General features: G+C 43.0%; 1 protein-coding gene and 1 long non-coding RNA gene across 8 annotated transcripts in view; both read left to right on the top strand.

The window, feature by feature from the left end:
- Positions 1–26,775, top strand: part of LOC139155477 (uncharacterized) — a 297,390-nt gene that overhangs the window by 200,192 nt on the left and 70,423 nt on the right. The window lies entirely within an intron of this gene.
- LOC139155479 (complement factor H-related protein 2-like) overlaps positions 5,509–26,775 on the top strand; it is a 36,926-nt gene continuing 15,659 nt past the window's right edge. For 5 of the 7 annotated variants that reach the window (XR_011557074.1, XR_011557075.1, XM_070730624.1 and 2 more), the window contains exons 1-3: positions 5,731–5,749; positions 12,115–12,203; positions 19,605–19,778. Coding sequence is in view for 5 of the 7 variants with exons in the window: in XM_070730624.1 (XP_070586725.1) it covers positions 12,140–12,203; positions 19,605–19,778 (238 nt within the window). In the remaining 2 variants the exon portion in view is untranslated. Of the gene's footprint in view, positions 5,750–12,114; positions 12,204–19,604; positions 19,779–26,775 lie in introns of all 7 variants that reach the window. The other 2 variants (XM_070730623.1, XM_070730621.1) reach the window with 2 other exon arrangements.

Below are 26,775 nucleotides of genomic sequence, written 5' to 3'. Positions count from 1 at the left end.
AGCATATTATTTCTTAATGTTTCATTTTCTATTTTATACCACTCTGCTGGAATAGCATCTGGCCCCGTGGCTTTGTTGTTTTTCTGCTTCTTAATAATTGTAAGGAGTTCTTCCATTGTTATTGGGCTCTCCATCTTCTCTTGTTGTTCTTCTGTTATTTGTGGTAACTCTGAACTCTCTAGGTATTTAAATACTACGTCTTCTTCAATGTTATCATCTTTATACAATTCTTTAAAAAAAATTTGAACTATGTTTGCTTTTCCCTCTGAGTCATATTTTATTGTTCCATCTTTATCTTCTAAATGTTTAATTAATTTAGATTGTCTCTGTTTTCTCAGTTTATATGCTAACCATCTACCTGGTTTATTAGCATGCTCAAAATATTGTTGCTTAGCTCTTTTTATTTTTTCCAATATCTGATTTTGTTCTTGCAGTCTAATTTTATGTTTAATTAAATTTATTTTTTCCCCCAAATCTTTATTTTTCATATTTTGTTGTGATAAAGATTCTAATTGTTTTAATTCGTTCATTAATTGTTCATATTTTCTTTTCTTTTCTTTATTATATTTTGCTGTATAAGATATTGTTAATCCTCTTATGTATGCTTTAGTCGCATCCCATAAGTTTTGTGGAGTGGTATCTGTATTTTTATTAATTTCAAAAAATATTTTAAATTCCTTTTTGATCCATTCTTTATATTCTTTCTCTTTCAAAATATTTCTATTCATTTGCCAATTGTAGTGTTTTTTAATATTTCTCATATAAACTATAACTGGGTTGTGGTCCGCCCAAGTATTAACATCTATTTCTACCTCTTGTATATACTCTGCTGTTATTTTGGGAGCCCACACCATATCTATTCTAGTCCAAATTTTGTGGGGGTTTGAGTAGAAAGTATATTGCCTTCTATGAGGATGTCTTTCCCTCCAAATATCATTCAATAACAATTCTGCTTTCATTTTTTGAAAAGTGGAGGGTAATAAGTTCTTTTTTTTCTTTTTGCAACTTTTCTTCTCCCCCGAATGATCTAATTGTCTATTTGTTATAGCATTAAAATCTCCAATAATTAACATATTTTCCAAGTTTAACTCTATAATTTTTTGATATAACTTTTCATAAAATGCAATTTGATCATCATTTGGGGCATATATAGAAACAATAGCAAGAGGTTTGGGTTCAATATCAACCTGGACAATCAAAATTCTACCTTCATTATCACTAAATAATTGTTTGGAATTTATAGACCTCTCAACATAAATTGCCACTCCTCTTTTCCTTTGATCTGCTAATGCAGCATACATATTTCCAATTTTGTTATTTAACAGTAAATTCCGATTACTTTTTTTTTATATGTACTTCTTGAAGAATCACAATTTGAGCCTTTTGGTTCTTGATTTTGGAAAACATTTGTTTTCTTTTCTTTGGTTCGTTAAGTCCATTGACATTTACCGAATTTTTTTTAAAATCTCTCGATGCAGTCATTTATTGTATTTCTTGGTTTCGCGCTGAGGTTGCTTTCTTCTGGCCCCTTGGTCCTGCTCCTCCGCTTGTGTGAATGCCCTCATGGCTTCCGCCTGCATTGCTTCCAATTCTTTTGTTAACTGTTCCATTTCGCTTATTCCACTATTTTCAAAAAAATCTCTTGCTTGATCCAAGTTCTCCAACTTATATCTTGTTGATTTCCATGTCAATGATAGTCTTTGTGGAATAAGCCAGCGAAACGTTATATTTTCTTTAATCAGAAGTTTGGTCAAGAAACTTCTGGTCTCTCGAACACGTCTTGGAATTTGTTTTAATATTTTTATATCTTTGCCTTTGTGTTGTAATTGACCAGCTCTTGACCAATGCAATATGTCATCTCTCAAGCTTTTTCTTACAAATTTGATGTGAATCTCTCGTGGAAGATTAAAACGGCGTATGTAGCTGTTTGAAATTCTAAAGACTTCGTCGATTTCTCTCTTTATTTCAAGTGGGTCCATCTGGAGGATTTTCCCAATAATGTCAGCCATGATGGCCTTTAAATCTTCATCTTTTTCTTCTATTATATTTTGAAATCGTAGTCCATATGACGCACGTTGCATTTCCAGATGTGTGATTGATTCATCATATCCTCTGTAGCGTGAAGCAGCTCTGTCCTCTAGGTGGTCAATTCTTTTCTCCATTTTCTCCGCCTTTTCCTCAGCTGCTTTCATTCGTTCTTCATTGTCTTGCAAGGCTTGCTTAATCTCCTTCATCTGGTCTTTCATCTCGCCTGTGTTTACTTTCATTTCAGCCATCTCAGCTTTTATTTCATCTCTCTGGTGAGTTGCATCTCGTTGAGATTGGAGCATAAAGTCATTTAATGCGGTTAGTGTCTCTTGGATTGAGGCCAGAGAAGGTTGTTGTGATTTCTCTCTGTCCTTTTCCTTGGTAAACATAGTTGCTGATAAGACCGGCTGTGCGGGGGATGGATGAGGTGAACTTTGAGGGGAGGACGCAACAGATGTCTGCTTCTTGATTGTTTTGGTGTAGGTGGAAGTACTTGACATTTTAAAATTTAAAGTTAATGTTATTTTATGTTGGCAATATGTAGACAATTACTATAAATTCCAAACCTACACAATTAATTGTACTAAATTAATAACAATAAGAATTCAAATTCAAATAGAAACTAAATTTCTATTAAAATATAATTCAAATACGATTAAAATTCAAATGCAGAGTATAACTTATTAATTCTTATTGCTCTAAAACCAAAATTTGTATCAAGGAGAGAGAAAAAAAAAGTTAATTTGGCACAGCAGGAAAAAGAAAGGAAGGGAGAGAGATAAAACCAGCGGAGAGAGAAGGAGAAAGGGGGTGAAAGGGAGGGGGAAAAAAGAAGGAAGAGGATGAAAAAGAGAGGGCAATCTAAAAAAAAGGATTATTATTCAATTAAGGAGGAGCAGGAGACCAAGGATTTAGCAATGCATAGACAAAACCAAGATTAATTATAATATAATATAAATTTGAAATTCAAAGGTTGAAGTTATGAGAAGGAAAATGCAGAAAAACAATTGTTAATATTCCAGTTGTAATAGGATGGTTTGTTGATTGAAGATCTAGTTTGTTTTCAGAAACACTTTAATGAATGCTACAAGGAAGTTCCGTTGATTAAAAAAATAAGAATAATAAAGTATAGTCTTTTAAAAATTTATAAAGTTTGTAAAAGCTTAGTTTTCCAAACAAGTACAGTTTAATTTCACAATATTAAAATGAAGTCGATCCGTCTCTCGCAGCTTGAGTAAAATGTCAAGCCTCTCCGCTGCAAATCCGACAAAACCGCTGTTAATCCAAAACCGCTGTTAATCCAAATGAAATGATCCAACGAAGTAATCCAAATAGAGTCAATCAAATAATCCAAATCTTGAAAATCCCGAGTAGAGGAAAAGAATTTTTTCTTTATATATATTTATTCAAATTTTGTAAATAGATAGTGAGCAGTCTTGATCCTTCCGCTAGAAAAATCCCAGCCCGGACTTCATTTTCTGATATTTCGTAACAAATTACTTCAAAAGGGGAAAAAAAATTCAACCAAATAATATCATTTTGTATATGATAAATCTTTTAGTGTCTCATTTTTTAAAATCGTCTAAATTCCCCTTGTTTGCAAAAATTTGACAATTCCGATCGAAGTTCAAAATACTGAGTGAAAGTAGTGAAAGTAAGTTCCAGCTGTTAATTTGCGCCTGGATACAATGTTTTTTAACAACTTTCTCTTTCGCCTTCTTTTAAACTTTTAATTCTCCGCTTTCTTATACTTCAATCTTCTTACTTAACATGGAACATAAAAATTTTACCTTGATTGTAGCTTCTTTGGAATATTCCTTTTTCGATTAGGGTTGCTTGATTCTCTGCTTTTTACTTTCTGATGTTTCTTGCTTCCCGCTGGTTTAGTGGGATCGCAATGGCCGTGTCCTCTTGAAGGAGGACCGGTGCTCCCTGCTCCAGAGCTGCAGGACAGACCCCCTGTCCCCGAAGCCTCGGCGATGGCTCCTCGGACAGAGGGAAATCCCCTGTTCTAGGATCGAGCCATCCGGACTCGATCCGATCGCGTTGGAGCGACCTCTGGGAGGGTAGAAGGGGTCTCAAGGCAGAGCCCTGCCAAGAGACTCCGCTGCGGTCCTCAGCGAAACCGGAAGTCTCCCTCACATTATTTCTATATACCTAGCCAGCCTTCTGGTCCAAACCAGAATAGAAATAGAATAGAAAAAGAAAGAAAAAATTCAATGAGAAAAGGAATCAAATAGAAAAAGTATCTCCCTATGTCTTAATGTTGCTCATTCCTAATTTTTTTAGGTCCCTAAATAAAATGCTGAATGGCTGCAATTAAGTCCAAAACAAAAATTGAGCTAATAGCTGATTTGGAACTGACCAATTCAATGGCTGGGGGAAAAAAGAATAATCATAGATAAACACAAAGACATTAAAATTTCAGGAACATACCAGAACAAGTTTAACTTTATAGTGTAAGATAGAAAAACTGCCATCAAAAGTGGATTACTCTGGAATCTAGCAGTAATTATGGACAAAGGGTTAAAAAATCTTGGAGTTTCTATTTTTTTTTTTGTTCTCATGTGTAATGGAAATTCTTGCCAGGAACTCCTTAATCCTTACCATATTTTCATGTGTTTCATATCCCAAGACACTTGTAGAAGAGGGTGGATCTGAGGAGGAATTCCATTGACAACTTTCAGAAAAATCTGCCCATTCTTCATACTGTTCTCTGGCTATCACGGCCCATGCCAGTCCATGGACTAGGGATTGGGGACCCCTAGTTTACATTTATGAAAAAACGAGGGGATCTTTTTGAATCAATTCAAGTTGGACAAGAAAGATAACATATTGTTTTCTTCATAGTTAAATGGAATTTGTAGCAAAGAGTTTTATAAACACCTATAAAAATAAGACTTTTGAATTTAAGAAAAAATTTAAAATGCTGGCAACATATTTTCTCTAAAAGACAAAACAGGAAAAAATGAAATAAAATGTAAAATCACAGTTTTCCTTGTAAAATGAAATTTTCGTTGTTAATAAAAGGAGGATAGATATTGTATCCTTCTGATAAGTAAGTAATTTCTTTTCTCGGGAGTTGATAGTATTTTGAGCTTCTAGATATTTGTTGAAGTGCAAACTAATCCTAGATCTGAGGTATTTGGTGAAAAAACAACAGGTTAGCAAATTGTAGAAACAGTTTCCCTGATATGATTCTCTAATGTTTAATTGCATGTTGCTAAAGATTGAAAAACTCCAGAATAATTTAAGAAAAAAACAGGATATCTACAGGATATAAATATAAAATAGATATGACAGATATAAAATTTTATTGATCATCAAATTTCTACATTACCCTTTTCACTGTCTATTCACTCTGGGTGATTTGTAATAAAATAAAAATACAGTTTTAAGACATGGAAGAATGAGAAAGTGGTTTCTATAGTCAAGAAATTTTCATAAAAGTCATATATAATAATTTTGTTGTTAGCTGCTGCTACTGAAGACCTTGGAAAAGCTCAGAATTGCTCAACACTGGAATGAAAGTGGAAGTTTTTTCTTCTGAAGAAGATTTGGAAAAACTGCCTGAAAAGTTGAACTATTGCTTGATTTGTTTGCTATTACCATTGCAACATAAAGTTCACAAATTTTAGTGGTTGAGAGATTACCTGAAGAACTATGAAGCTGTCCCTGGTTGCTGTTTTTCTTCTCTGGCCAGGCTTCTCTTCTCAAAATGGTAAGTTAACCCTGGTATCCCCCTCGTGTCTAAAAGGACCCAAAATGAAGTTTGAGACCCTGTAAAAAAATTTCCCTGCATATCTGAAACTTGAAATTCCATGACTTTTTCTCATTCTTTCTAAGGGTGATGGGGTTTTTTTGGAGGGGGGTGTATAGTTTTTGCTGGGCAAAAAAAGTTACCAATGTTACCAATTTGGTCATATGTTATTATTTTGTTTAAATTCATTATATTAGGGTATATAATAGCCTCATTTGGTGATATCCATCTTGGGATTTGTAAATACTGGGATTTTCAAACTGTTAGACAAGGTTCTATTAAGCTTTTTCTTATGAGATGTTGTTTGAAGTGAGTGTAAGATTTATTTTTATTCCCAAATAAGAAAGAGTGCCATCCAAATTCAAGATTAAAACCCTCTATTGCTTATGCTCTCTTCCCCCTGAAGGTTATCCAATCCTTTATCCAACACATTGAGGTGGCTATATAGTACAATTTCCAGTCTGGAACTCCCATCCCCCCTCTAGTCTTATGATCTTGTATATTTTTATATTCAGTTCTCTCTTTTTTCTTGCTCCATATAAATTGATGTGCTATTTTTTTTAGTTTGTCATAGAATTTTTTGGGTAGCTTTATAGGGACCGTTTGAAAAAGGAAATTTCATTGTGTTCAGAAATGTTCGAATTAGTACACTAGTGAAAAAAGGAATTTTAAAAAAACATTCCAGTAGCTAGAACCAACCTTTTTTACTCCTGGTCACATATGGCCGGAGGACTCCACGTGTTCAAAACATTTTTTTTTCATTTCATTATGTTCAGAAATGTTCATATTAGTATGCCAATGCCAAAGATGGTAAAAAAATTCTGATTTGGCAGGCTATTCTATCTATAAATTAAAAAATGTGCACACAGATGTGGTGGGGAGGCCCTTTTCTGAGCAAAATAAAGAAATAAGCATCACTTTTTTCGTTTCAATTTTCATACCATTGTGTTCAGAAATGTTCAAATAAGTTTCCCAATACCAAATCTGGTTTAAAAAGTCAGATTTTGCAGCCTAATCTAGATGAAAATGAACAACATTTCACAAAAACGGGGGAGGCAAGGTTTGATGAGCAAAATAAACAAATAAGCATTTTTTATTTCACTTCAATTTTCATTTCATTGTGTTCAGAAATGTTCAAATTAGTATACTAGTGAAAAAAGTATATAAAAAGACCCTTCCAGTAGCTAGAACCAACCTTTTTATACTCCGGGTCTAAAAAGACCCAGAGGGTAACAAGTGTATAGTAAATGCGAGGAGAATATCAGGGTTAAGACAATGATAAATCAAGGGGGGAACAGTGTCTGCTTGCATTCATTAAAGTAAGTTACTTTTAGAAAAGACAAACAGTTTCATTTTTCTCTTGTGGCTTTCAGGAAATTTGTGATGCCAGATTCTTTAATAATATTATAGATTTATAATTCCAATCCTTTTTTCAAATAATGTTTTTTAACAACTGATTTGTAAATAGCAAAGTACTTTGTATCAGTATTATAAATTTATACCTATTTAGAGGGTCTTTGTTTCAGTTAATAAGCAACTTGGTATGATAATAACCAAGAGATTACCATGTCTAAGATGAGCTTCATATATCAGAATGTTTATATCAGGATAAATACAAATAAATCAGTGGAAGTCTAAATTCACAGCGATTATATCATTCACAAGAGGATGGGGATAATATTGACTTCAGTAGACACTGAACCTAACTTTGTTTAATATTCATAGTAATCTTCATACTTTTGAACCAATCATATATTTATCATTTGTTACAAAAGTGAAAGAAGAGAACTGGAACTGGCCTCTATCAACAGAGAACATAGAAGGCATTCCTTTCTCAATATTTGCAAATATAATTGAAAACACATCAATACAATTAGTGAATGTTATCCCATATCATGCTTTTACTTTCAAATTTGATAGATGAAGGGTTAGAAGAACAAGGGAAGTACATGAGTGTGTTAAAAAATTACAGAATAAATTATATGTGGCAGCACGGATAAAAATAAACTAAATTTATCTCAGCATCTACTGTTGTCGTACTATCGCAACACCATTGAGAGTGTCTTGACATACGGCATTCTAGTTTGGTATGGGAGCAGCTCTGTAGCAAACAAAAAAGCTCTACAGAGAATTATTAAAACTGCCCAGAACATCATTGGGCCCCAGCTACCCGCCCTGGATGGCATCTTCACATCTCGCTGTTCTAGGAAGGTACATAACATTCTCAAAGACTTTTCTCATCCTGCTTACAATCTTTTTGAACTGTTGCCTTCTGGCAGAAGATATAGAACAACTAGAATTCAGACCACACGTTTCCTGAATAGTTTTTATCCCAGAGCTATACTCGCATTTAACAATGAACTAAAGGGTCACCATCAGTGATCTGTTGGACAATATTACTCAGTTTGTCATGTAGATGGTTGAGTGGTTCAGGGTGGGAAATTTGTAGTGGGTGGGACATTTTATTCTATTTTTTATTTTATTTTTTATTCTATTTTAAATTTACCTATTCTGATTTTATGTATGGTGGGACTGGTCTCTGGGGGTCACACGACTTTCATTGCCAATGACAATTCATTGTATTGACAATGACAATAAATTCATTATCATTATCATTATTATATGTATTGAGAAATTAGTATAAGGTTAATATTAGTAAGCAATAGTTTAATATTTCTAAGAAAGGAACTGTTGGCAGCATTTAAAATTTTGGTTACATGTTGCTGATGAATTATACATGGAAAGAAGGCAGGGTGATTAAAACCGAGAAAGGTTTAATCATGAAAACCCAATACATATATCAGTCAGAAAGATTTCTCCAGGACCAACAAGGGTAAAGCAAAGTGCTGTCAAGTATGAAATTCCACAGAATTACAGGCAAATTACTTTGGGGGGAAATTTTCATAGCCTTACAACCTCTCTTTATCTCCCTATACCAAGATTTGCTTAAATTCTTGCATTAGCAAAAAAAAGCTAACATATTATATGTAGTTCTTAATGACCACTTGAAGTCTCCCCAACATAACTTGTTATGGTCTTAAAGTGAGTCAACTCATACGACAATTTTATGATCTTTATGTACTGTTGTGATTCAGTCTGAGGCTCCTCAGGGAATGGCTGGAACTCTGCCGGCTCCATGCTCAGAGGGGGAGGACGAGGAACAGGAGGAGGAGGAGAACCAGGCAAATGGGGAACAGGAATGTCAGGACGAGGAGGAGGGGGAACAGTCTGGGACCCCTGGGGGGGGAGCTCTCCCCAGCAAGCAGCCTGGAGTCATTAGATGAGAATGCACAAGCCATCATAGATATGAGGCAGAGAAGGGCAGCACAACGAAGGGGACAATTAGCCAGGTATTTCCATCCCTAATAGGCAACAGCTGGGTTTGGGTGTGGTTCTCCTCAGAAAGGTTGAAAAGGCAGGCCCGCCCTTCCTGTATTGTGGAGAGTTATCTTTTGGGAGTCCTGTGACCTTGCTTCGTTCCTTGGCGTTTCTGATTCTGGCTTGTGGCCTCGAAGGCTGAAAACTTGGGGGAGGCGTGGTGTGTGTGCCAGCAAGAAGCTTGTTGTATTGTCTGGCCGTTGTGACTCTTCTGTGAAGCTTCATAGCATTCCAGTTTGTAAGAACAGTTTTTGTTATCTGTGTTTGTTTTCAAAGATATTAAATGACTTTGTTTTTTACCAGCGTGTCTGGCTACTCTTTTTAGTTGGTGTTGACGTCTGGGGGAACCCAGACAGAACATGTACTGGCCATTAAACAAATTACTATTGTCATTACATAAATCCATATTGTTAAGAGAAACAATGATTTACTGTGGCCTGCCAAAAACTGCTGGTTTTTAGCAAAACTGTCATAACACAGGGTCATGTGACTGCAGGACATTGTAAATGACCATGAAATGCAGCCGAGTTACCTAGTGACCCAAATGTGATCATGTCACCAATTGGCTGAGCAGTGGTTGGAATTTCAAATTCAAGTTGTAAGTTTCCCCTTTGAAATGAGGACTATCTGTAATGTTGATTAAGTGTATAGCAGGTATCGGTTTATTTTAGACAAAAGAAGAAAACTAAGAGACCTTTTTGTGCAGTCATGCTGGTTTCTTTTGAGATCTCTTAGTTTTCTTCTTCATTGGAATTGTGCTAGACTGACCCTTTCAGGGTCACTGACTTTTCACAGTTCCCCAAGCTTCTTGGGCTGTTTTCCCCTGAGGATTCTCATCCATGAAATCCTTCCCAAGCTCTCTCTAAGTTTATTGAAATCAGTTCTCTTGAAGTCCAAGACTTTAGTTTGACTTTGATCTTGTTCTTGCATAATGTTGAATTCAAATAATACATGGTCACTCCCCCACAAGGTTCCTGTTAGTTCAACATCTTATATATTTCATTTCTGTTACTGAGAATTAAATCCAGTATGGCGGATCCTCTAGTTCTCTTCTCTACCTTTTGGGACATAAAGTGATCAGCTAGATTTGTCAGGAATCTGTTTGACCTTCCACTAGGTTGGTCTCCCATTGATGTCAGAGTAGTTAAAGTTCTCATTCCTATTGTGATGTGCTTCCTACATACCTTAGTTTGGTTAGTTGGGTGTACTGTATTATACATTAGGTAATGTCAATATTTTTTTCTTTTATATTGACCAAAATGCATTCAAGATTTTTTTAACCATTATTCTGTTGTATTTTTGTTGAGCTATAGTTGTTTCTTATATATAGCAGAAGTCTACCTCCGTTTATTAGGTCTGTTTCTTTTAAGTAATTTAACTCTCTCTAGTTGTATATTCCATTCATAGGTTTCATCCCACCAAAATAGATACTTTGATTATCAGAACTGGCCTTGTAGGTCATGTAGTCCAACCCCTCAGTCCAAGCAGGAAACCCTACAACATTTCTGACAAATGGTAGTTCAATCTCTTCTTGAAAGATTCCAATGATGAAACACCCACAACCTCGGAAGGCAAATTGTCCATTGGTTGATTTTTTTCACTATCAGAAAATTTATCTTTATTTCTAGGTTGAATCTCTCCTTGATCACTTTCCAGCCATTATTCCTTGTCTGGCCTTCAGGTACCTTGAAAAATAGCTTGACTCCTTCCTCTCTGTAGCAGCCCCTCAAATATTGGAACATTGCTATCAAGTCTCACTTCATCCTTCTTTTCACTAGACTAGTCATGCCCAGTTCCTGTAATCGTTCTTCATTTGTTTTATTCTCCAGTCCCCTAATCATCCTGGTTGCTCATCACTGCACTCTTTCTAGAGTTGCAATATCTTATTTATAGTGTAGTGATCAAAACTGGATGCAGTAATCTAGGTGTAGTTTTACTAAGACTTTATAGAGTGGTATTAGATCTTGATTATATCCGAGGGTGGGCTACTGTCTGGACGGGGGGCTGGGGGGGCACAGTGGGGTAGTGAAAATGGAGCTCCACCCCAGAGCACCCAATTTGCACTGAAAGATATTGAAAGAAAATGCATCCTGCATAAGCCATGCCCACAATGTATTAATAAAAATTTTGGTAGCCCTTCACTGATTATATCCCTCTGTTAATGCAACTCAGGATTGCATTGGCTTTTTTGGCTGCCACAGCACACTGCCAGCTAATATTTAACTGGCTGTCCACTAAGACTCCACGTTCCCTCTCACAGTCACTGCTATTAATGCCAGTTTCACCCAGTTTATATGTGTATATTTGGTTTTTCTTGCCTAATTATAAGACTTTACTTTCCTCTACTTTGAATTTCATTAGGTGGGAGCCAGTGTTCAATCTGTCAAGATTCATCTGGATCTTGTGCCTATCTTCAATGGTGTTAGCTATTCTTGACATTAATATTATCTGCAAATTTGATAAGTTCCCCTTCTATTCATCATCTAAGTCATTTGTGAAGCACTGGGCCTAAGCTGGAATATGTCAGATATCAAATGTAATTTAATTATTTAATAATCAAATTTCTACACTGCCCTTTTCATCTGAGTCACTCTGAGTGATTTGCAATACAAATTACCATGTTAAGACATGGAAGAATGAGAAAATGTTTTCCATTGCCAAGAAGTTTTCATAAATTCATGTATGAACCTGGGAAGATTTATCAATGCTGGGATGTAAGTGGGTTTTTTCCCTCTTCTGAAGAGATAGAAGCACAGCATGAAAAGTTGAACTGTTGCTTCATTTGTTTGTTATTCATTGCAATACAAAGTTCACAAAGTTCTCATGAAGTCCTCATTTAGCTAGCAAGGTCATATTTTTATTCCAATAATACTTCCTTTTCACAAGTTCCGTAACAAAAAGCTCAGAGAAATCAGCTGAAATAGCTAAACTGCTGAACTGAATTTTAGTGGCTGGGAGATTACCTAAAGAGCTATGAAGGCCTGGCTGCTCCCGACTGCTGTTTTTCTTCTCTGGCCAGACTTCTCTTCTCAAAAAGGTAAGTTAAAACAAAGAGAAATCAAGGGGGAACTAGTGCCTGATTGCATTCATTAAAGGAAGTTACGTTTAGAAAAGACAAACAGTTTCATTTTTCTCTTGAGGCTTTCTGGACATTTGTAATACCAGATTCTTTAAAAATATCATGGATTTATAATTCCAATCCCGTTTTCAAATACAAGATTTTTCAGCAGTTAATTTGTAAATAGCAAAATACTTCACATCAGTATTATAAATTCACAACAATTCGGAGGATCTTTGTTTCAGTTAATAAAGAAATTGATATGATCATAACCAAGTACAGTGATCCCCCGGTTATTGCGTCCCCGACCATTGCGAACAGGGTAATTTGCGATTTTTGAACCCGGAAGTCAAAACACCATCTGTGCATGCGTGCCCTTTTTTTCTATGGGCACGCATGCGTAGATGGCGCCCGGCAGGTCAGCTGCTGGGCGGCTTCCCTGGGTCTTCCCCCTCTTGCTGGCGGGAGGGTGAAGCCCCCCCAGCACCCGCTCGCCCGCCCTTCGCCCTTCGCCCTTCGCCCTTCGCCCGGGAAGTTCGCCAGGAGTCAGCGGAGAACGGCGTGCCTGTTTTAAAACGATCAGAGCGGCCGGCTCCGATCGTTTTAAAACAGGCGCACCGTTCTCCGCTGACTCCTAAAGCGGGGAAGTTCGCCAGGAGTCAGCGGAGAACGGCGCGCCTGTTTTAAAACGATCGGAGCCAGCCGGCTCCGATCGTTTTAAAGCAGGCGTGCCGTTCTCCGCTGACTCCTAAAGCGGAGAAGTTCGCCAGGAGTCAGCGGAGAACGGCGCGCCTGTTTTAAAACGATCGGAGCTTTCCAATGAGTCCCGAAGACAAACGTCAAACTTCCGCGTTTGTCTTCAGGACTCATTGGAAAGCCACGCGGGTGTTTTAAAACGTCGCCGCCGACATGGGGGGCTCGCTAGCACCCCCCCGAACACCCAACCCGGGTTTGGGGGGGTGCTAGCAAGCCCCCCATGTCGGTGGCGACATTTTAAAACACCCACGCGGCTTTCCAATGAGTCCCGAAGACAAACGCGGAAGTTTGACGTTTGTCTTCGGGACTCATTGGAAAGCTCCGATCGTTTTAAAGCAGGCGCGCCGTTCTCCGCTGACTCCTAAAGCGGGGAAGTTCGCCAGGAGTCAGCGGAGAACAGCGCGCCTGTTTTAAAACGATCGGAGCTTTCCAATGAGTCCCGAAGACAAACGTCAAACTTCCGCGTTTGTCTTCGGGACTCATTGGAAAGCCGTGCGGGTGTTTTAAAATGTCCCTGCCGACATGGGGGGCTTGCTAGCACCCCCCCAAACCCGGGTTGGGGGTTCGGGGGGGTGCTAGCGAGCCCCCCATGTCGGCGGCGACATTTTAAAACAGCCGCGCCGCCCCAATCTTCGGCTCCTCGCTAGCGCTGCGGAAGTTAAAAACACCATCTGCACATGCGCAGATGGTGTTTTTACTTCCGCAGTGCTACTTCGCGAAAACCCGCTCGTTGCGGGGGGTCCTGGAACGGAACCCTCGCAACGAGCGGGGGATCACTGTAATTACCATGACTAAGATGACGTTTCATAAGTCAGAGTGATTGAAGTTGTAGAGATGTATTTTAGTTGGGTATCGTATATATCAGAATAAATACAAAGAAATTAGCGGATGTCTAAATTGAAAATGGTTGTATCTTTTACAAGAAGACAACGAAAGCAATATTGACTTCACAATATTTTGAAGTTCAGACTATATTTTCTAAGACTATATTCCTATTTTGAGCCAATCATATATTTATCACTGTTTTGGATGGTTGCAAAAGTCATTCATGAAGGAAAAGAAAGAAATAGAACTGGTCTTAATCAACAATCAGTGATGGGGAACCTTTTTTTCCTCAGGTGCTGAAAAAGCATGGGCACGTGCTATCGCCCATGTGCGAGTGTTCACACCCATAATTCAATGCCTGGGGAGGGCAAAAACAGTTTTCTCTGCCCCCTAGAGGCTGGAAAGGGCCTGTTTCCCAACTTCTGGTGGGCCCAGTAGGCTCATGTTTCACTCCCTCCAGGCTCCCAAGGCTTCCCTGGAGCTGACAGAGGGTAAAAACGCCCTCCCCCATCCCTCCAGAATCTCTCTGTAAGCCAAAAACACCCTCCCAGGGCCTTTGTGCAAGCAAAAAATCAGCTGGCCAGCACACACATGCACATTGGAGCTGAGCTAGGGCAATGGCTCGTGTGCCAGCAGATATGGCTATGCATGCAACCTGTGCCACAGGTTCACCATCACTAATATAGATGGTATTCTTTCCCCAATAATTTTAAAATTAATTGGTAACTCAATGCCATGAGAAGCTGTGAATGCTATCCAATTTCAGACTTTTTCAAATTCAATAGCTGAATTCACTAGCTGACGGGTTAGAGGCAATTATTCTATAATTATTTTCTTCCTGATTCTGACCGGAACAATCTGGAACTGAATATATTCAAAACTGTAAAAAAAAATGGTAGACTTTAGGAGAAACCCATCTGTACTTTCACCTCTTACAATACTAGACAATACAGTATCAACAGTAGAGACCTTCAAATTCCTATGGTCAACTATATCGTAAGATCTAAAATGGACACCTAACATAAAAAACATCATCAAAAAAGCACAGCAAAGAATGTTCTTTCTGCACCAATTCAGAAAGCTCAAACTGCCCAGGAAGCTACTGATACAGTTCTACAGAGGAATTATTGAGTCTGTTATCTACCCCTCTATAACTGTCTGGTTTGGTTCTGCAATCCAACAAGACAGACACAGACTTCAGAGGATAATTAGAACTGCAGAAAAAACAATTGCTACCATCCTTTCTTCTATTGAGGTCCTGTATACTGCACAAGTCAAAAAGTGGGTTGTGAAAATATTTACTGACCTCTCACATCCTGGACACAAACTGCTTCAATTCCTACCCTCAAAACAGCACTATAGAGCAATTCACAACAGAACAATTCCTTGTGTGTCCAATCACACTTGCCAATAAAATTCTATCTCTTCCCTTGGGGCCTGCCAGACGACATTGTTTAGTCGACAGGACCCAGAGAAGGTCAACTCTGTGGGACTTTATCGGCCGCTGGGATTTACGAACACTTTTCAAATGTAGAGAGCATTGCAGTAGTCGAACCTTGAGATGACGAGGGCATGAGCGACTGTGAGCAATGACTCCCTGTCCAAATAGTGCCGCAACTGGTGCACCAGGTGAACCTGTGCAAACGCCCTCCTTGCCACAGCCGAAAGATGATGTTCCAATTTTAGCTGTGGATTGAGGAGGAAGCACAAGTTGCGGACCCTCTCCGAGGGGGACAATAATCCCCCCCCAGGGTAATGGACAGACAGATGGAATTGTCCTTGGGAGGCAAAACCCACAGCCACTCCGTCTTGTCAGGGTTGAGTTTGAGCTTGTTTACACTCATCCAGACCCCAAAAGCCTCCAGGCACCGGAACATCACTTCCACCGCTTCGCTGACTGGACATGGGGTGGAGATGTACAACTGGGTATCATCAGTATGCTGATGATACCTCACCCCATGCCGTTGGATGATCTTACCCAGTGGTTTCATGTAGTTATTAAATAGTGGGTGGGGACCGACCCCTGAGGCACCCCACAAGAGAGAGACCTAGAGGTCAAGCTGTGACCCCCCACTAACACTGACTGCGACTGATCAGAAAGGTAGGAGGAGAACCACTGAAGAACAGTACCTCCCACTCCCAACCCCTTCAGCCGGCACAGAAGGATACCACGGTCGATGGTATCGAAAGCTGCTGAGAGGTTAAGAAGCACCAGGACAGAGGACAAGCCCCTGTACTGGGCCCGCCAGAGATCATCCATCAGTGCAACCAAAGCAGTTTCCGTGCTGTAGCCAGGCCTGAATCCTGACTGTTGAGGACCTAGATAATTGGCTTCTTCCAAGAACTCTGAAAGTCCCATTTGAGTCCCATCTCAAGCAGGAGGAATTCCTGGCCTTAAAGGTGACCTTCATGAAGGAGCCAATCCACAAAGACCCAGAACCCCACCATTCATTTGTAGTAGAAGTGGATGTGTCAGACATTGCCGTCGGAGCCATGCTTCGCCAGGCTCATGAGGATGGCAGTCCTCTTTTCCCATGCACTTATTATCCCAGCAAGTTAAATCCATCCGATCGCAACTACACAATTTGGGAGAAAGAGTTGTTTGCCATTAAGACCACATTCAAGACCTGGAGGCATCCCCTTGAGGAGTATTGACATCAAGTAGAAGTTTGGACAGACCACAAGAACCTGGAATTCCTATAAAGTGCAAGGAAACTTAACCAGCACCAGATCTGGTGGTCCTACTTTGCCCAATTCAACTTTAAAGTCACCCATATCCTGAGTGGGTGTAACCACCTGGCAAATGCCCTATCCTGCAAACCTGAATACATCCATGTCGAGGACCCACTGCTGTCTCATATTATCCTGCCAATCAAGTTGTTTATGGCTGTCCACAACCCTGTTGATCTACGAAGACATATTCGGGAGGAGAAGCAGAGGATGATTTTGTAGAGCAACGGAAGTGGAACATAGGGCCTGAGTCTCCTTGGACCTTCTCAGAAGACCTTCTCCACTTTTTGAGACAAATTGTATGTCCCAGCAGGACTGCTCTGAGGTCTGATTTTAACCCAATGCCATATTAACCCTGTGTCAGGACATTTAAGTCTCTTTAAGATACTTCACTTGGTTTCCCAGACTTTTTGGTGACCCTGACTCCGTCATGACATCCAATCATATATGACCTCCTGTATCTGGTGTTGCCAGGCCAAGTCAGCCATGGGAGCATCTCCTGGTCTGGTGCAGCCTTTGGTGAGGCCAGAGAGACCCTGGGAGTCCATCTCCATGGACTTTCTAATGGACTTGCCTCTGTCCACCAGTTTCATGACTGTGTTCATGGTGATAGACATGCTGATGAAGATGGTGCATTTCATCCCCTTTCAAGGATTACCATCAGCTCGCTCCATTGCCCACATATTTATTCAGCATGTCTTCTAGTTACATGGGCTGCCAGATAGGGTCATGTCAGACAGAGGGGCCCAATTCACCACCCAATTCTGGAAAAGTCTGATGTCAGCTCTAGAGATCCAAGTCTGTTTATCATCAGCGCATCAAACTGAAACTGATGGAGGCATGGAGAAGGTGATTGGCATCCTTGAGCAGTACCTGCACTGTTTTGTCAATCAACAACAGGATAATTGGGCAGAGTACCTCGCAGTGGTCAACTCCCAACACACTTCCATCCAAACCACTCCTTTCCTAGACAATTTGGGCTACCGCCCCCACTTCTTCCAGCTCACGCTGCTTGATTCCCCATTTCCTGCAGCAGAGGACTTCTCGTTCAAGCTGCAGGCCATTCACCAATTAGTATATGAAACCAATTGGTACATGAAACCGTACATGAACAAGGCCAAGGTGGATTACAAAAAGGTCATGGATCACTCTTGAAGAGCCACACCACCATTGGTGATAGGGGATCGAGTATGGCTCTCTACCAAGCATCTCCCCTCTGACTAACCAGTCTGCAAGCTCAACCATCACTATCTGAGGCCATTTCCAGTGGAAGAAGTCATGTTCCTGTGACTTATTGCCTGACCTTGCCCCTCTCCATGTCTATCCCGTGTTCCACTCTTCTCTTCTTGTTCCTGACAATCCTGCCTGTCTGCTCCATCTTCTTCATCAGCCACAGCCATTGCCCAGTATATGAGATGAACTGCCCAAATTTGAAGTCGCCAGCATTCATGATTCACAGTGGCTGAAGGGCTGGTTCCAGTACCTCATCGAGTGGAAGGTGAATGGGCCAGAAGATTTCATATAGAAGGATGTGATCTCTGTTCAAGCTCATGACTTGGTTCATGGATTCCATGAACAATTCCCATCACAACTGCATCCAGGCTGACAGATCCAGGGGAAGGGCCCTGTGGTGAGGGATAGTGTTGTGCATGCCTGCATCCTGCAGAGCTGGTCATGGATCCCGAGGACCAAGATGCGGTTGTGGTGCAGTACCATCGATCCTGGCACCTGAGTCTGATAGTGAGGAGGGGCACATGAGTGATACAGAAGAAGAGGAGAGGGTCTCTTATTCTCGAGGCTAGGGCATGCAGGGCTGCTAGCAGACAAGACTGGCTACACAGGATGAGGTCTCTTTGAGAGAGAGCTGCAGGCTAATTGGCCATGCCCTTAGATTATTTAAGTCCTAACCATGCTGAGCATAGTTGCAGGGAACAACATCATTTCTGAATCTTGACTCCTGTGTTGCCAGTTTGCATTCCAGTTCAGACTTGCTTCCTGCATTTGCTAGTTTGGATGTCGCTTCTAACTCTTGACTTCTGCATTTGTATTTCAGCAAGGAACTTGTCTCTTGCATTTGCCAGTTTTGGGACTTATGCCAAGTACTGTAAAACTTGCCAATTATCTTTTGGACATTGGCCAGCTGTTAAGATAGTGTATTAACAGCTGGGGTTGTGAACAGAATAACTTCTGCCTTTTCTTTTGCTTTTCACATTCCTAAGAAGTTATTAGGAGACTTTGTGTTAATTACAAAAATAAACTGTGTTTGAATGCTTGTGTGTGCATAATTATTTGGAGGCTCTGCGCTGGGGCAGAACATTAATGATGAAAATCCAATACATAAAACTGTCAGAAAGATTTCTTCAGGACCAACCAGGGTAAGTCAAAGTATTGGCAAAGATGAAATTCCACAGAATCATATACAAAGAGAATGCAATTTTGAGAGCCCCTCAACCTCTCTCTACCTTTCTATCCACAGATTTGTTTAGATTAGGCAAGGCAGGTTTGCATATTATAGCTAGTCCTTAAATTATTATCCACTTGGAGCCTACTCATCACGATCATAATTTGTTATGATTTTAAAGTGACTGATTCAATTTTATGACCTTTTTTGTACTGGCCATTAAGCAAATTACCATGGTCAATAAGCAAATCCATAGTCATTAAGATAAGCAATGATTTGCTATGGGCAGGGATTGTTACAAACTGGAAGTAAATATTGCAAAAGTGATACAAAACAGGGTCATATAACTGTAGGACACTATAAATGATTATAAATGCAATAAAGTTGCCCAATGTCCAAAGTGTGATCATGTCACCATTGGGATGGGCAACTGTCAGAACTTCAAATCCAAGTTGTAAATATTCCCCTTTGGAACTTTGAATGTCATTAGTCAATGAGTCATTAGTCAAGGACAACCTATAGCATGGATTAAGTATGTAGCAGGTATTAGTTTACTAGTTTAGACAAAAATGGGAACTAATTATGAGAGAAATTTGTTATCTCACAGCTCATAAGAGTAGATAGGAAGAACAAGCAGGTAAGATAATTTAATGTAAATTTATTTTCAGCATGTAATGAACCAGATGAGATTGACTTTGGGGAAATTGTGAGTACTGAGAAAGCCAAGTACCTGGAAAATGACAGTGTGCAATACAGATGCAATCCTTCCTATGTCTTGGAAGGACCTGAATGGATCCAGTGTAAAGGAGAAGAATGGACACCTCATCCACCAAAATGCTTAGGTAAATCATCATGCTTTCTTTGACTAATGTAAACCTGAGAGAAAATGCATAATTCATCCAATAGGAGAAGACTTGCAGGTGCCCAATTTTTTGAGAAGTAGCTTTTCCCTCACTACTGCTGGTTATGTCATGGTGATGTCATGGAACTGGTTCTGTCAGTGCTGGCCCATGGATGCCACCATCTCTTTTGGGGATTTTTTTTTGGGGGGGGGATTTTTTTGTATGGAATTTTTTTACTGATATTTTTCTTCTGTGCATGCACAGAAGCCAAGTTTCTGGCACTGTGCATGCGCTGCCATCTTGTTTTTGGCTTTTTCTTTTAAAAAAAGATTAATTTGGGCACTGTGTTGCCACATGGTATGGGAGGAAGTGAACCGGCTGCGAGTTAGAATTGATATATGTAATGTGCTGTACGACAGATCAATTAAATTGCAAATAGATATACAAACTCATAAATTCTGGACCTGCTTTGTAAGGGGGGAGATTATTATTGTTGTAATAGATCAGTGTTCAACTAGAGAGGATAGAATGTGTGTTTTTGTCCTTTCTTAATTCACATTTTTAAATGTTTTTGTCTAGTTTAGTTTAGTTATTTTTATTTGGATTTTATATTTTAACCTTTTCAATAAAATAAAATTGTAAAAAAAAGTGAAATCAATGCTTAGATAAGTTGAGATGTTTTTCAACATACTTCAATAGAATATGGCTCCAGTTGCCTGAAATTTTGTTCCATTATAACTCAGTCAACTCCAAATGTTTTTGCAGAAGATTCTGAGTTAGGCTGTTTGCTCTTTGCTTGAAATAAACAAGACTATCTGTTTGTGCATGCTCCTACATGTTCCTACAAGCCAGTCCTCTGTGCTATGTCTAAAATCTATTGCAGAATCATAACTTGTTTATCATTAATATTGTGCTCTGTTCTGTCTGGGTTCCCCCAGACCTCAACACCAACTGGAAAAAACAGCCAGACACTCTGGTAAAAGCCAAAAGTATTTTATAACTGGAAAAAATAAGCACAGAGGAAAACCTGTTCTTCCCAACAGACAGGATATAATACGGTAGAGCAGGGTCCTGATGTCCAGACAATACAGCAAGCTTCTTGCTGGCACACACCCCCAAGGTTTCAATAGTCAAAGGCACAAACCAGGATTCCAAGACACCAAAGTTCACAGTCAGGTCCCACGACTCTCAAAGATAAAACTCCACAAGCCAGGAAGGGTGGGTCTGCCTTTTAGCCTTTCCCAAGAGCACCACACCCAAACCCAGCTGTTGCCACTTTAATGCTGAAAGTATTTAGCCAATTGACTCCGTCTCTGAGTAGCTCTTCGTTGTCGCAGATCAATTATGGCTTGTGCACTTTCCTCTAAGGAATCCAGGCTGCTTGCTGGGGAGAGCTCCCCCTGGTGGGACTCTGGCTGTCCTCCCTCTTCTTCAGCCTGGGATTCCTCCTCGTCTGTCTGCACCTCCTGTTCCTCAGCCTCTCCCTCTGAGCTGGAAACCGACAGAAGGTCAGCCGTTCCCGGAGGGGCCTCAGACGGAACCACAACACCATCCCCCCGCGGAAGGCCCCTCCCCACCTGCCAGCGGAGAGGACGCGGTCTCTGAGGGAACTGGGCGTGAAAATCCCGAATAAGGTCGGGAGCGTCCAACAACGCCGCTTCCACCCAGGAGCAATCATCAGGGTCCCCCTCCACCCATTGCACCTTGTACTGGAAGCAACCGTCCACCCAACGGGAATCCACAATGTCATGTACCATAGCTTCAGGGAGGTGGTCACGAACACACGTGGCAGGAAACACGGGAACATTGGGACGGAGCGGACAATCGGGAGGAACAGGGACTAACAGTGAACGGTGAAACACAGGGTGAACCCGCAAGTTGGCCGGCAGGGTGAGCCGATAGGCCACCGGATTGATCACCCGCTCAACGGGAAAAGGACCCAGGAACCGGGGATCTAATTTGTGTTGGGGTAATTCAGAGGCTACGTATTTTGTGGACAGCCACACCTGATCCCCCACCACCAAGGGGGGCACATCCCGTCTGGAGCGATCAGCCACCCTCTTGTAGTCCTCCTTGGCTTTATTCAGGTACCTCTTCACCATTTCGTGGACCGCCTGCAGCTCCGAGAGAAAGTCCTCAGCAGCAGGCACCGGGGAATCTAGGAGGGTCAAGGGAAAGAAGCGAGGGTGGAAACCATAATTTGCGAAAAAGGGCGTGAGCCGGGTCGATGAGTGGCGGGAGTTGTTAAAAGCGAACTCCGCTACAGGGAGGAACCGGGACCAATCAGTCTGGCGATCCGCCACGGCACACCTCAGGTATTGCTCCAGTATCCCTATAACTTTTTCTGTGCCTCCATCGGTCTGGGGGTGCTGCGTCGATGCGAGGCACACGGACACATTCAGGGCCGACATCAATTCCCGCCAAAACCGGGCTGTGAATTGTGTTCCCCTATCAGAGACCACTCGATCCAGGAGCCCATGTAACCTAAACACGTGGCTGATAAACATTTGAGCCGTGAGTTGGGCAGTGGGCACCCTAGTGCAAGGTACAAAATGGACCATCTTGGTGAGCATGTCCATCACCACCATGACTACCGTGAAGCGAGCAGAGGAATGCAAATGAGTTACAAAGTCAATGGACACGGCACCCCAGGGTCTCTCAGGCGTGGGCAAAGGTTGCAGTAATCCCGGTGGGGCTCCAGTCACCCCCTTGGCCGTACGACACCGGACACAGGTGGCCACATAGGAACGCACATCATCTTGGATGCGTGGCCACCAGAATGTTCGAGAGACCAGCTCCAATGTTTTGAACAGGCCAAAATGCCCCGCCACTGGACAGTCATGACACTGGGTCATAATCAACCCTCTCACTGGCCCGGCGGGAACATACAGCTGCCCCCGGTACCGAAGCAGACCGTCTTGAAACGTCCAGGGGGAATTGGGTGTTAACTCCCGCACTCTCTGCGCTACCAACCCATCCTCCCGCTGCGCCTCCCGTAAACGGCGACGCAAGTCCACTGGGTCCTGAGTGGCAGCCAAAGCTGCAGGGGGTAAAACTGTCTGCAGAGGAGCCGGCTCCCTCGGGTGCGTGTACTCCGGCTTGCGCGACAAGGCATCTGCTCGAGGGTTCTGGGCACTGGGAGTGTACCTGATGCGGAAATTGAACCGCGCGAAAAAGAAGGACCAGCGGATCTGTCTCTGGTTTAACTTCCGAGCCGTCTGCAAATACTCGAGGTTCCGGTGATCCGTCCGTACCTCGATTTGATGACGGGCCCCCTCCAGGTAATGCCGCCAATGCTCAAAGGCAGCCTTCACCGCTAAGAGTTCCTTCTCCCAAATAGTATAATTCCTTTCCGAGGGAGACAATTTCCGGGAGAAGTAGGCACACGGAAACAACATGTCACCGGGACGATGGGCTTGGAGGAGCACTGTGCCAACCGCTACATCTGAAGCGTCTGTTTCTAACACAAACGGCCGAGCGGGATCAGGATGGCGCAGAAGCGGTTCCGCCATGAACGCCGCTTTCAGGGCATCAAAAGCCCGCTGTTCCGCCTCCCCCCAACCAAACGGGACTTGTTTTTGTAACAACCGAGTCAAGGGCGTGGTTAACGTGGCATACCCCGGAACAAAAGCCCGATAGTAGTTCGCAAACCCCAAAAGACGTTGTACGTCTTTCACCCGTCGTGGAGGTTGCCAAGACTGAAGTGCGGCCACTTTGCCCGGGTCCATGGAAATGCCACCTGGAGACAAAATGTGCCCAAGGAATTCGACGGTAGTCTGGAAGAATTGGCACTTCTCCAGCTTGGCATACAAATGCTGCTCCCGCAACCGGAGCAGGACCCGGCGCAAATGGTTCAAATGCAAGGCATGGTTCGGGGAATACACTAAAATGTCATCAAGGTAAATCACCACAAAATGGTCCAACATGTCCCGGAACACGTCGTTCATCAGATGTTGAAACACGGCCGGGGCGTTGGTGAGGCCAAATGGCATCACTGTATATTCAAAGTGGCCGTAACGCGTGCCAAACGCTGTCTTCCACTCATCCCCGGCCCGCATCCGGACCAAATTGTATGCACTGCGCAAATCGATTTTGGTGAATACCGTTGCCGTCCGCAACCGGTCCATGAGTTCAGGGATCAAGGGCAAGGGGTACCTATTCCGCACCGTGATGGCGTTAAAGCGGCGATAGTCACAGCAGAGGCAAAGATCGCCCATTTTCTTTTTCACGAACAAAACAGGGGCAGACAAAGGGGACTTGGATGGCCGAATAAATCCCTTGGCCAAATTCTTCTCCACAAACTCCTTGAGGGCCACAAGCTCCGGCTCGGACATGGAGTACAAACGACCAGCCGGGAGCTTGGCGTCAGGGAGCAGGTCGATGGCACAGTCATACGTCCGATGCGGTGGTAGCTGATCCGCCTCCTTCTCGTTGAACACATCGGCGAATTCCTCGAGGCAACGGGGTAATTGGATCGCGGGAACTACTGGGCCGTGGGCTGCGCACACATGTCGGTGATGGTCCACGCACTGCAAACTGGAGAATGTGACCAGGTTTTGGGACCACACCACATGCGGATCATGTGCACGCAGCCATGACAACCCCAACACGAGGGGAAAATGAAGCCCCTTGGTAACATAAAACTGTAGGGCCTCCTCATGAGTTCCAATGCACATCCGCACCGGCAGGGTCTGGAAACGGATGGGACCAGCCAGCAAAACCCGCCCATCGATAGTCTCCACAGTTAATGGCGGGGTAACAGGACAAAGGGGCAAGGAATGACGTTGGGCAAAGGCTTCGTCCAAGAAGTTCGTCGTCGCCCCCGAATCCACGAGGGCCAACGCGGGATAAGTCCGAGTCCGTTGCGCGATATGCAGAGTCACCGCAAGCGTCAGGTGTTGAAACGGTCCGAATTCGGGAGTCGTGGAGTCAGAAGAAAGTGGGATTCCCGCCCGACCTAGTGTTGCCACCAAGCCGGGCCCCCCTCGTTTCCCGATCGTTCCGGCGATGGAGGACATCCAGACGAAGGCCCCGCCATCGGAGAGTTCAAGGCAGGGACGGGGACACAAGGGGTTGTCTCCTGTAACTGCACAGGGGACGCCATGGGAAGCACGGGAGAACTGTAGGGTACGGGAACGACGGCAGCCACCGTGCTCCGCCTCTTGTGGGGACAAACGACAGCAAAATGTCCCGGGGCCCCACAATAGAAGCACAACCCAGCTGCCCGCCGACGCCCTCGTTCCTCCGGGGTCTGTCGGGGTCGGGCGTAACTCACGTCCATTGGCTCCCCGGCAGCAACACGATCCATCAGGCATGGAGGCAGCGCTGGTGAAAAACGTCGGGGCGCAGGGACCGGAGCCGGGGTGCTTACGGTCGACAACCCCCGCCGCGGAACAGGTGTCGGCGGGACGCCTGACGCACGGGGGTTGGACCGTCCCGCTCGACGGACTTCCCTGGCCAACAGCCTGGCCTCTATTGCCAAGCAATGCCGCTCCAAAGCGTCCAACGTGCCGGGCATCACCTCATGCACCAGTTCGTCCAACATCGTGTCTGATAGTCCATCCTGAAAGGCCTCGATCAGGGCAGCCTCATTCCACTGGACTTGCCCGGCCAGAGACCGAAAGTCAGCCATATAGTCCGCCAGGGGGCGCGAACCCTGGCGTAATTGCTTCAGCGCCCGCGTGGCCGTCTGCTCCTGCACCGGGTCCGCAAATTGGTGACGCAGCAGGTCACAGAAAGCGTTGTAGTTCTGGAGTAGCGGGTCATCCCGGGCCAGGTAAGGTGCCACCCACGACGCTGCAGGGCCAGCCAACAAACTACACAGAAACGCCACCTTGTTGTCATCCCCTGGGAAGTGCATCATCTGAGCGTTGATAAAAAGCTGCACCTGGCTCTGGAATGCAGAAAACAGCCGCCGGTCCCCCCAGAACTTTTCCGGCATCGCCACAAAACATTTCCTTCTGGGCAAAGGTGCTGGAGGAGGTACCACAGGTGCCGCCTGGGGTGGGGCCGCCTGGGACAAAACCTCCACTTGGCGTTGTAATAACAGGACTGTCTGGGTCAACTGAGCAATGTCCCCTCGCAACTCTGCAAAGACAGCCTGCATGTCAGCTGCAGAAACATCCATGGTGGCAGGCAAAAACAGGAAGCCAACAAGCAAAAGATGTCCAACAAGGAACCAGCAGCAGAGAGCAAGAAAAAAAACAACCAAACCACCCCTCCAAAATGAGCACCAGGTGTCTGGTGGTTGGTGGAGTTTTATACTGTTCTGTCTGGGTTCCCCCAGACCTCAACACCAACTGGAAAAAACAGCCAGACACTCTGGTAAAAGCCAAAAGTATTTTATAACTGGAAAAAATAAGCACAGAGGAAAACCTGTTCTTCCCAACAGACAGGATATAATACGGTACAGCAGGGTCCTGATGTCCAGACAATACAGCAAGCTTCTTGCTGGCACCCCCCCCCAAGGTTTCAATAGTCAAAGGCACAAACCAGGATTCCAAGACACCAAAGTTCACAGTCAGGTCCCACGACTCTCAAAGATAAAACTCCACAAGCCAGGAAGGGTGGGTCTGCCTTTTAGCCTTTCCCAAGAGCACCACACCCAAACCCAGCTGTTGCCACTTTAATGCTGAAAGTATTTAGCCAATTGACTCCGTCTCTGAGTAGCTCTTCGTTGTCGCAGATCAATTATGGCTTGTGCACTTTCCTCTAAGGAATCCAGGCTGCTTGCTGGGGAGAGCTCCCCCTGGTGGGACTCTGACTGTCCTCCCTCTTCTTCAGCCTGGGATTCCTCCTCGTCTGTCTGCACCTCCTGTTCCTCAGCCTCTCCCTCTGAGCTGGAAACCGACAGAAGGTCAGCCGTTCCCGGAGGGGCCTCAGACGGAACCACAACATGCTCTAACTTGGTTTATTTGCTTTTAATCTGGAACTATAAGTTGTGATTTACAAACCAGGCTGATTTTGTTGGTAGTGGAATAGAGGGAAACCAATGGAC

The sequence above is a fragment of the Erythrolamprus reginae genome, unplaced genomic scaffold (genome assembly GCF_031021105.1).
Source record: "Erythrolamprus reginae isolate rEryReg1 unplaced genomic scaffold, rEryReg1.hap1 H_21, whole genome shotgun sequence".
NCBI classification, from domain to species: Eukaryota; Metazoa; Chordata; class Lepidosauria; order Squamata; family Dipsadidae; genus Erythrolamprus; species Erythrolamprus reginae.
The sequence above is the reverse complement of the archived record's forward strand: the minus strand, read 5'-3'. Positions and strand labels throughout refer to the sequence as shown.